Source organism: Olea europaea, chromosome 5, assembly GCF_002742605.1.
Source record: "Olea europaea var. sylvestris chromosome 5, O_europaea_v1, whole genome shotgun sequence".
Taxonomy (NCBI): domain Eukaryota; kingdom Viridiplantae; phylum Streptophyta; class Magnoliopsida; order Lamiales; family Oleaceae; genus Olea; species Olea europaea.
In genome coordinates, this window is record NC_036241.1 from 15,860,208 (window position 1) to 15,871,446 (window position 11,239).

At 34.1% G+C, this 11,239-nt stretch overlaps 1 protein-coding gene across 2 annotated transcripts; it reads left to right on the plus strand.

Moving 5' to 3' along the window:
• The first annotated feature begins 152 nt into the window (after window positions 1-152).
• Window positions 153-2,834, plus strand: LOC111394821 (probable trehalose-phosphate phosphatase H). Of its 2 annotated transcripts, XM_023020832.1 has the most exons (11): window positions 153-549; window positions 787-927; window positions 1,023-1,094; window positions 1,176-1,268; window positions 1,357-1,413; window positions 1,504-1,605; window positions 1,797-1,874; window positions 2,000-2,069; window positions 2,171-2,241; window positions 2,316-2,408; window positions 2,498-2,834. In XM_023020832.1, exons 1-11 carry the CDS (start codon window positions 304-306, stop codon window positions 2,615-2,617), a joined length of 1,143 nt encoding a protein of 380 aa, XP_022876600.1. In that variant the 5' UTR covers window positions 153-303; the 3' UTR covers window positions 2,618-2,834. The 2 variants fall into 2 exon arrangements, with proteins under 2 accessions (XP_022876600.1, XP_022876601.1); XM_023020833.1 differs by lacking the exon at window positions 787-927.
• The last annotated feature ends 8,405 nt before the right edge of the window (window positions 2,835-11,239 follow it).

Sequence of the window (11,239 nt, forward strand, 5' to 3'; positions counted from 1 at the left end):
CTCTCTCTCTCTCTCTCTCTCTCTCTCTCTCTCAGAGGGAGTATGGGGCCCAGCAATACTACGTTGGCGTGGGGGTTCGTTTCGTCCGTTAGTGTCTGATCTCAACTATAAAGCAATCAAATTGCTCCATATCTTTCTCACACACAATTCCCTCTCTCCTCTTCAGAACTTTGGTTTTGTGATTGACCCAATTTGAGTTTCTTCACTCTTTCTGCATCCAAAAGGCTGTCAATTGAGTCTCATTCTTGATCATTTTCCACAGAGCTTTCCGTTTCTTCAATAATACCGTAATAAAAAAGGAAGATGACAAACCAAAAAAATTTGATGGTTTCGGATATGGCCATAACTATGGCGGTTCCCAACTCCTCCCTCTTCACGACGGCGGCCCAAAATCTGCTGGGAAGTTATATTACCATTTCAAAGAAGCCACTTCAGAATCTTGATATCAATGGCGGTTCAAGAATCAACACTTGGGTTGACTCAATGAGAGCTTCTTCTCCCACTCATATCAAGTCCTCAGCTCTTTCTGAAGATAAAAACTCTTGGATTGTAAGCATCGTGTTTATGTATGTAAATATAAAACTGTTTCATAATCATATATACGTACATGTACTATGTATACGTACGTATATTTGTATAGATAGATACACGTGTGAGTAGAGTGTAATAACCACGTGTGGAGAAACAGGTGCACCATCCATCAGCATGTACTGTGTGTACATACGTATATTTGTATAAATATATACACGTGTGAGTAGAATGTAATAACCACGTGTGGTGAAACAGGTGCACCATCCATCAGCTCTAGACATGTTTGAGGAAATAAAAAATGCATCAGAAGGAAAGAAAATCGTTATGTTTTTAGATTATGATGGGACACTGTCCCCCATAGTGGACGATCCTGATAGAGCCTTCATGTCTAAGGCGGTTAGTTACCTTCAAAAAAATACCTTCACAAAATGCACACAAAATTGAAACAACTCTATAAATTAATTGTATCTATGGATAATTTGTGTATACAGATGAGAGATACAGTAAGAAAACTTGCTGAATATTTTCCCACTGCTATCGTTAGTGGGAGATGCAGAGACAAGGTACATTCTTTAAACAATTGGATTGTATCTTTCTTCACCTTTTGTGTTTTGGATTAATTAATGTTCTTGTTGTTTAAATAGGTGTATAATTTCGTACGTTTGGCCGAGTTGTACTATGCCGGAAGCCATGGCATGGACATAAAAGGCCCATCAAAAGGTTCTAAATACAAGAAAGTAAGCTTTCTGTGCTTGTACTTTTTCTCACTTATTTCTTCCATTTTTACCTCCAATAATTTTTGTTAACAATTTTTGAAACACTCAGGGTGCACAATCTGTTCTTTGCCAACCAGCCAGTGAATTTCTTCCAATGGTTGATGAAGTTAGTTTTCTCTTTTTTCCAAAATAAAAGTAATGGCTTTAGTTTATTATAAATACAATGTTTTTGACAAAATTTAAATTGAAAACACAGGTTTACAGAACACTTTTGGATGTAACAAAATCGACTCCAGGTGCTAAGGTAGAGAACAACAAATTCTGCTGCTCAGTGCATTTTCGCTGTGTGGATGAAAAGGTAGAGCATAATTATTACTCTTAAATTATTCATTATTCCTAATTATAATATGGGACCTTTTTTTACTTTTCTTGATCTGGTTAAGTGGCTTCTTTAACAAAAAAAAAAATAAAATATTAGTAATATTTTTTTTCCTACTTTATCTTTATAATAAGGACTGAGTAACTAATTTAAACTGTATAAAATTACAGAAATGGAGTGAACTAGCACAGCAAGTTAGAACAGTACTCAAGGAGTATCCAAAGCTTCGATTAACCCAAGGAAGAAAGGTGTGACAAATCACTCTGCAGATTCTTAATTTTTTATGTTCATTTTTATTTTCAGTTTGTAATATCTGTATGCTGTTCAGTGTTTTTTATGTTATTAAAAAATATATATTTGCTAAAAAATGCAGGTTTTAGAAATTCGTCCAACTATTAAATGGGACAAAGGCAAAGCCCTTGAATTTCTATTAGAATCACTAGGTGAATTTACTTTTTCTTTTATTTTTTGGAATCTGTCAATGTTGAAAAGCTCTAAACAACTTTATAATATAATTTTTAAAATGGATCTGCTTCCTCTATAGGATATGCAAATTGTACCGATGTTTTCCCTGTTTACATTGGAGATGATCGAACCGATGAAGATGCCTTTAAGGTATTCAAAGCTCCGGTATCCTTTTCGTAATTTTCCCTTATCTATTTCGTCAACTTATGGTTGCTTATAATCAGGTTCTAAGAGAAAGAGGTCAAGGGTTCGGAATTCTAGTTTCAAAGATGCCAAAAGACACTAATGCATCTTATTCTTTGCAGGAACCTTCTGAGGTAATTAAGAATCTTGGCACTAACATCATTTAAATGTACTAGGGCTTAAGGATTCAATATCTAATTATAATTTTATAATTACGTTGTAGGTGATGGCATTCTTACGTCGATTAGCGGACTGGAAGAGATTGTCCGTGAAACGACAGTTCAAAAAGAGAAAACTAGAAGAGAAAAAATGTCACTACCAAACTGAGATTGATGTATTTTAGAATCAAGATGCATAATTTATATTTTCCTGTTAGGTCCATAATTAAGAAAATATTATGTATTTTTATGTTTAAAGTGAAAATGATGGGGGAGAAAAGAGGTAAGAAGAAAATCTTTTCTCTTGGCATCAAGGTCCTTGTACAACTTTTGGAATTAAGCATGTACAAGGAAAAAATTGTAATTTAACCGGGTTATCTAATGCATAAAAGTTTTCATATCTCTTTCTCTTTCAACCCCCCATATCAGTAATTTATATATACAGTTTCAATTTTAACTGTCCATGTTCATCTAAGATAAACACCTTGCTACTTCCAATTGCACATGATGTTCTACGTTCAAAAATATCTCTTGCATCCATGTGCAGGCATAAATATGTATGTATACATATACAAGATTCATCAAAATACAAATGGGAGACACGAGTAGATACGTAATCCCCTAGTTACTCAATATATGCAAGAGATAAAATAAATGTATTTTTTTCTCTTAATAGTTTAAGCTCTTTAGATAGAGATAGTTCAAAATGTTTGGTCGATTTATAAATAAATGAGTACATTGTACACCTTAATAAAAGAATACACGTTAAAATCTAGGTATTCAATCAACGTGTTTCCTTTAATGACTAAGACATTTAGACGAAATGTTTAAGTAGAATATTTCAAAAGTGGGTATGTTGGTGACCAAAATAATGTGGCACTTATAAATCAAGCAGAGAAATTTCAACAGAATAATTGTGTTATATATATTTGCTGGAATTTGAATACAATATGGATGTAATTTTAATGGAATTATAGTACAAGTAGTATAATGAGATTCTTGATAACTTATTGGGTTTCTATCCCTTTATATAGGCCACTAGCTTGGGGCTTGATGCTCTAGTCATGTCAAGTTGCATGTCAAGTTGCATTACGTGACCTAGGCTTAGGCCTGTGTGTAACAGTTCTTTTTGAAAAGATTTGATTGGTGCGAGAATTCGACGATGAACAATCATTGTGCTACCTAACTTGTAGTCCTGCACCTTAGGTCATCATTACTTTTTTGTGATTGGTTGTTACGGGTGGTGTTGCTATCCAATGAGAAATACCTTTTCAATCTTGTTATGATCATATTTTCAAATGACGTTTCCGTAAGCTAACTACATTCGATGGAGCTTTGCTTGACCTTCCATGTTGTCATGTTTGATCGGAAAAAAAATCTCCTTTGATCAGTTCAAGGTGGACCCTTAAAGTGATCTGTGAATTTCTATATTGGCACCAATAAGATAAAAGACAAAATGGAAGTACACAGATACATTTGTTTGATTATGAATCATTTCCATGAGAATACATACACAATAGTGTAGTTGTATCATTTATTACAAACCGATGAAGCTCTTCCAGGGGTCAAAAGGTTGGCCCGGTACTCTTAATTCAAGTATAACTGACAATTCCAGACTCCTCTGCAACTATAAATACCATGAAGATAAGATCATGGCATTAAAATTATTATTTTTATTCTACATTATTAATAATTTTCATCATGAGACTCATCAAGTAATTAATATATGGACCCATATGCACATATACATCGAATGATCCATTTTTTGATTAACTGCATGCTGAGTCAAAAAGGAAAGGTATGACCTTATTATTCAACTTCTGAACAGATGGTTAACTTTGATCCAATTTTATTATATCCATATGGGATTTTTTTATAGATCAATCTCACATTTGATATAAATAATTGAGTTAGAAAGCAAATAAGTAAGACAGAACGTGGTGCTATATTTAGAATATTTCTTGCATGGGAGGGCATGCCTCGATTAGACAATTTTTTGCTATAAAACATATTCAACAGTCTGTCAAGTTGGCAACGGCGTGCTTTGAAAAGGAAATACACATTATTGGTTCTTTATATATAAAAATTTAAAATGGGGAGTTATTTTTTTTGTTGCCTATGGTGGTCGATGATCCATTTGTAGTGATGGCAATTTACCCCGTCCCGGTGTCGCCTCGTCCCGAATGGGGCAAAAAAACCCGCCCCGTGGCGGGGCGTGGGACGGGGCGTAAATGGTCACCCCGTCGCGGGGCGCGGGGCCCTCGCCCCGCCCCCGAACCCGTCCTGTGAAGAAAAAGTAAAAAAAAAAAAATTAAAAATAATTTTATTTCTAAACAATTCATCCGTTAAAAACTCATTTTAAATTTGTATTTTATTATCTAATAATAACATAATTCGAAACTTTCAAAATGTAAAAAATAAGGGGCAAAAAGTTGCCCCGTCCCCGCCCCGTCAAAGGCGGGGTAGGGGTTTTGCCAAACGGGGCGGGACGGGTGGGGGTGCCCCGCCTCAAACCCGCCCCATTGCCATCACTATCCATTTGTATCAAGTTCAATAATTGTTGCAAAATATACTTATATATTATCAACTCATTTGTCTGAATTTTATCTTCACGCTCCTTAAAATATAATCAAGTTAATTTTTGAATCAAATCTCTAATACATAAACAAATTTTATAAATGGATGGTACTGTACTCTGCTAACATATTGAGTTTTATTATGTAAATTTTGTTAAAGTTGGGGCTGCTTTTGCGAGAAACTATGAAATTCTCAGTTACAGTATTTGTATTTGCAAATGTAAAAGAAAACAAAACTAGTTGAATAATTGATTCTCATACAGCTTAGTGGGCTCGCATGATGAACAACAAAAGTTAATTTAGTGCTTATTATATTCTGTTATTTAGCATACTGAATATTTGCTAATTAACCATACATATATAGCTTGGCTAGGAATAGTTTTAGGGGTTATTTTACAAAGATTTCGGTAAAAGTTTAGTATATTATGATAAAAGTTGATGAAAATAAATGTTGAAAAGTTGATAAAAATTATGAATCCATGATATAAATGTTAAAATTAATTATTGTCTTTGACATCAAATTTTTTATTTTTTCCAAACAAGCACGCACCCAAGTAACATTATTGAGATGCCTCCTTTCCGCGTACTATAACTACAAATGCACCCTCTTTTGAAGCAAGAAAAGAAAGTGGATTGTGTTGACCTCGATTTTTGTATACACACGTGGACAACAGATATTGGGTCCACTCGCATTCACTCAAGCTGATTCTGACACGCTTTGATAGATCACTAGTCAACTAAATATTTCGATTTGAGCGTGGAAGAAGATTTTTAAAGTGAGACAAAAATGTTTGGACACTGGTGATCTATGTAAACGAGATTGTATAATAAATAACAATCGAAAACAAACGAGTCCAAATTGAAAACTAAGCATCCATCTCAAAAACTCTGAAAGTGATAGGACGAGAAAAAAAATATGAAGTATAGCTTCAAGAGTATATAGTTGCAGTAGCCTTCAAATAATACAAGGAGTATATATAGCGTTATAAATGAAATGGTGTTTGTTGGATGAGGAAGCATGCGACTTCATCTCCTTAATCAAAGTATCATATCTTAGGTATTAATCTAACTTCATTAGCTTGTGGCACATTTAATGCCATCAAAGGGACTGTCACCCTATAACCTATGCTGACAATATTTGACATATCTCTCATTATTAAAGTCACATCGATCGTTCTAATAAGATTTTATCAACCGAGGATCCTTGAAGGAGGTGGGTCATTCCATTCCATGCCGGAGCTTTGGATTGAGCCCTTGAACTATTACCACTTCGATGAAAGTGACTTCGGTGGTGAGCTTCAGCCAGTTCTATTCTAAGTTCTAGTTTATCCCATGTGGGATGTCATATGTAGGCTTCATCTAGAGCCTCGACGGGAAGGCGTAACAGATTGTATTAAGCATTATATCAATCAAAGCCTCCATCTTAACCTATACACTGAATAAAGACGTTGGAGCTAGTTCATATAACAAATTATGTGAGACATTCATGTTATATTTAACTAGATTCTTTTTCTAGAATGTAACAACTCGAAATGCCACATAGTTAAGGCTTGACATGTAGGCTTATAATCACTTGGACACCCTCCCTTTATAAGATGCTTTGAGACAATCGGTATCAAAGAATTAGCATCCTTCTAAGAATGACCATCGTTGCAGATGAGACGCATTAAAGAGGGAACTTTTCAAATAAAAATGGGTTTCATGAAATTACTTAGTTGAGAAAATGGATAGAAGTGGACGTGAATCTCAAAAGGAATGATAAATTGCAAAGACTCGAATTGCGTATGTCTTAATATTACTACAACTTGTGACAATGTTTGATTAGCAAGACATGAACTAAACAATCTAAGCTGCAGACATATTCTTGAGAGGTACCCACATTGATCAGCAGTCACTAAATTGTATTTGTTAACAATACTATATCCCCATTAATGGAAACATAACCATTGCTCCCAAACATAACTACAAATCTACTCATAGGTTATTTGGTTTCCTAGATTTGAAGGATTTTTTACAGGTTAATGAATCCAACTCCAACTATCTAATGTTGTATACTTTACTCTTTTTCCTCTCTCTCTTTATTAATAATAATATTATTATTATTTTTACTTTTTATAAATATATTCTATATATCATGGGACTCAAAAATAGAATAATGAGCTTTAATTTTCTTTTGATTAGGCTGTGAAAGGGAAACCCATCCACTATCTAGGTATAGGGAATCTAAAAATAGTTGAATGAGGAGTTGGAATCCACTTAAAGGGGAGAGAGTGTTTGATGTGAAGAGAACACATGGATTTTGCAATAGGAACACTAACATGCTTCCAAGTTCTTTGACAACCTTAGTTCTTTTGGACGTGGAAAGATGGAGTCCACTAGGTCTATTAGGCCCCCCTCCATCATTGGTACCATAACTGAAATAAACTACGTCTTTCTAAACTCCAATTATTGTTAGGCAAGTAAAGGGGCAGAGAGAAGAGAGAAGAGAGAAAGAGAGAGAGAGATCCTCTCCTTCCTTCAATGGAACCAATCCCTAGAATGCTCAAAATCCTTCACCTTTTACTATACACAACAAAATAAATAAATAAATAAATGCACGCTTTTATTTCTTTTGAAGAAAAGGCTGTATCCCATTAGGGTACTTCAATTTTCAATTCACATACATTCTCGTTTTCATTATTGTTAATTTCCACTAATTTATATTTCTTTGTGCTAATATATAATTTTAATAAATAAATGACGATGTGATTTGAACCCACCAAACCGAACCACCTCTTAAAGACTTGGCATGCAAGGCAACACATCATGTGAACACTTGAGAGTTAACATGTGAACCAAATGGTAGGGGGGTGATGCAATTAGAGGGATGGTCCTTAAATCATACGTGTCTACAGGAGGAGATACATGCAAGAGAATATATACAATGTGTCACACCTCAGGAATCGGTGCCCGCCTTGAGGGTCGAGCCATGGAGGGTGTTGCCTTTAAAATTGGAATATATAGATGTGTATATGTATAGACACATGCATGAATTAATTCAATATATGTTTATATATGAAGTATGGTCACATGGACGGATCAAGTGTGACTCAGATGCCATTGTTACGGGGAACAAATGAATAGTGTGTATCTGGTCTATGGTCATTGGTCTGTGTAAGTATTATGCTCTAAGTTCAATTAACTTTGAATATAAATACTTTTGGTATATAATTAAAGCAATTTAATGGCAGATCTATTATTTAATTAATAGACAATTAAATAAATAATAGAGTCCTTAAATTCAAATTTTCGTAATTTGTTAATCACAAAGAGTTGTGATTGTGAGATACAAATTATATCTGATTGAATCTTAAATCGTCCGTGGTCGTAAGTAATAACGAGATACAGATATCGTTATTACGGATAGATCATCACGTGTGACATTTCTTACTTGTTAAGTAAGTAACTGATCTCACAAGCTAAAGTGTGGTGAAATTTAAATGAACACATGAATGTTTTGTTATAGAACAAAACATTGGAACAAAACATTGGAAACTCGCCAGAGATTCCACATGAATAACTATCTGAATGTCAGTGGTTAATCTCTAACCTTCGATAGGGGAATTGGTCATTTGACTTGAGGTCGTCATAGTACCTTATATGAGGATAGTCATACTTTGACGTTGTTGGATGTTGCTCTGCAAAGGTCCGCTAAAACGACATCGTTTAGGTACGACAAGAATCGTATGAAGGTTGTGATTGACCAATAAAGGATTTGTCACTCTTAGATAGTAGGAGATTATGATCTACGTTTTATCTACTTAAGTCAAAAATGAAATCGTTGGCCAAGATGTACTCATAAGTCGAAAAGGAGTTTTCGACTTATATTGACTTAATAGTGGAGTGAAAGATATGATCGATAATTGAGATTGACTCACTTCCATATCTCGTAATTGATCGGATCATATTGACGAAGGGATTATAGTTTCACGGTAAACGAACGAGTTTGATTTTGCCATACCCCGTGACATTTCTCGTCACATGTATTGCCCTGACACATTGCTGGATATCAATATGGGATGGCGAGTGTAAAATGATGATAAATTAAAATGGTGTTTTAATTTATCAATTTTGATTTGATTAAAATAATATTTCACGTCGTTAGGCATCGTGATCAGGAAGCTTATGGGTCACACACAAAAGAGAATTGGAAGATTACAATTTGTCAATTAATTAATTTAATAATCGTTGGATAAATTAATTAATTGGGTTGGTTATTTATAGGCTCGAATTAATTAATTGGATTAATTAATTCACAGACCGAATTTAATTAAATGGATTAATTAAATATTGGATCGGACTGGACCATGCCCGTTTAGACTTATATAAATGCATGGCTAGTGTTTTCAATTCATGATATTTTTCTCATAATTATTCTTGTTAGCACATGAGGAGAAAGCCCTGGTAGCTGCAATCTTGTTCTTTATGTGGATCACCGTTGGAGGTTGGACAATTGGACAGCTATGGGTGGCGAATCAAGATTGCTGGAACGAAAAAAATAGCAAAAAAGTTTGCAGAATTCTTCAATGTTACAATCTTTATCACGATTTCTATCGAAACACAAAGGGATTCTCGATGAGAATCGAAATAATTTTAATTTTTTGTTGTGCATGTATAAGTAGATTCCTAATAGTGCTATCAGAGTCTACTTTGTGTTTGTTAGAAATCGTCTTGAATATGTGAAAAATCAAAAGTTGATTTTGTTCGGTTTCTAATTTCTAGCAATTTATGAAATTTGATTTTCATTCTTTTAAATCTGATGTAAATGGTATATAAAATAAAATAATAAAAAAAGGAGGGAAATGGGATGCCGGCAGCAACAGTTGTTGTTGGCGATGGCGAAGCTGCCGGCGGCAGATGCTGCTACTAAGAGTAGCAGCGGCATCTGCCGCTAGCAGCAACGTCTGCTGATGCTGTAGCAGCGCGACAACAGCCCGCAGTCTTTAGGCGACGGGCTTGCCAGGTTTTTTGGGCGGCGCCGATAAGCCAAGAGAAGAAAGAAAGAAAGAAAATAGAAAAAAATTTGGCTTCTAAGGTTTTTAGACGGGGTGAGAGAGGTTAGAGGTGCGAACTTCTATTGTAATTAGTGTAATTGCGAGCCCCTGCTTGCAATTACAGAAAAGGGGGTAATTGTGCATTCTTAAATAAAAGGGGCTGCTCTATTGTTTTTGAAACTTCGAGAGCCGCCTGTAATTATAAAAGGGGTCAGTTTGTAAACTTTCAATTGAATGGACTACCTTTTAATTTTAAACTTGGTCAACTTGTAAATTTCAAAACGAGTTTTGAATTTGTATTTAAAATGGACTTTAAAATTATGATTTTAATTGGGTTTGACCCGTGTTTCAATTTGCGCCCAAGATTTTTCGTTAAAATATGATTTTAACTTAAATTTTAAACTTTGACCCTAATTAAATTTTTATTTTATTTAGGAGTGTTATCCTAAATTAAAATATTAATTCAGTTTAAATTAGAGTTTGACTTTAATTTAATACTTAATTGAAATTTGATTTTAATTAAACAATCCCACCTTATAATTGTGGAATTTGAGTTGGACTCCAATTCGATATTTAATTAAAATTTGATTTTAATTAAATATGCCCGCTAATTAAATTAATTGATTAATATGATTGATTAATTATTTAATTGTTCTGATCATTTTGTCTAAAAGAGTTTAGACAACCTTAATTGCTAGAAATTTGAAAAGTGTTAGCATATAATATTAGATATTATATATACATACATTTATGTGATGAATGTATTATTAGTGGACGATTATGGACTCGATTATATGGATGTGTTGAATGGTTAATTTTTATTCTTATCGTTTTGTGGGTTAGCGAGCTCTTAAATGTTTTGGGCCTACGAGCCCGTTATTATTGTTATAATTATGAGCCTGCGAGCTTTTAATCATTTTGGACCTGCGAGTCCATATTGTTATTGTTGCTATGGGTCTGCGAGTCCAATTTCATTTAGGCTTGCGTGTCAACTAATATAGGATACAAGTTGCAACTTGACTAATTGAAGAAACAAGAAGAGGAGGAGACTATAGAGATGGTGCATTGATACTGATCAATGCAATACCCCTTAGGAATTGACCAATTAGTCTTCCTTATAACTCAGGAAGACTAGATAGTAAAAATCCATAATCGTGCACAATATATATATATTTATTTATTTATTTATTTATTTATT

Bases quoted from the DNA above. Each gene is read 5' to 3' on its own strand.
- LOC111394821 (XM_023020832.1), top strand. From the start codon at position 304: ATGACAAACCAAAAAAATTTGATGGTTTCGGATATGGCCATAACTATG. The intron at 1,095-1,175 runs GTACATTCTTTA...TTGTTTAAATAG, and splicing joins GTGGGAGATGCAGAGACAAG to GTGTATAATTTCGTACGTTT. The intron at 2,409-2,497 runs GTAATTAAGAAT...ATTACGTTGTAG, and splicing joins CTTTGCAGGAACCTTCTGAG to GTGATGGCATTCTTACGTCG.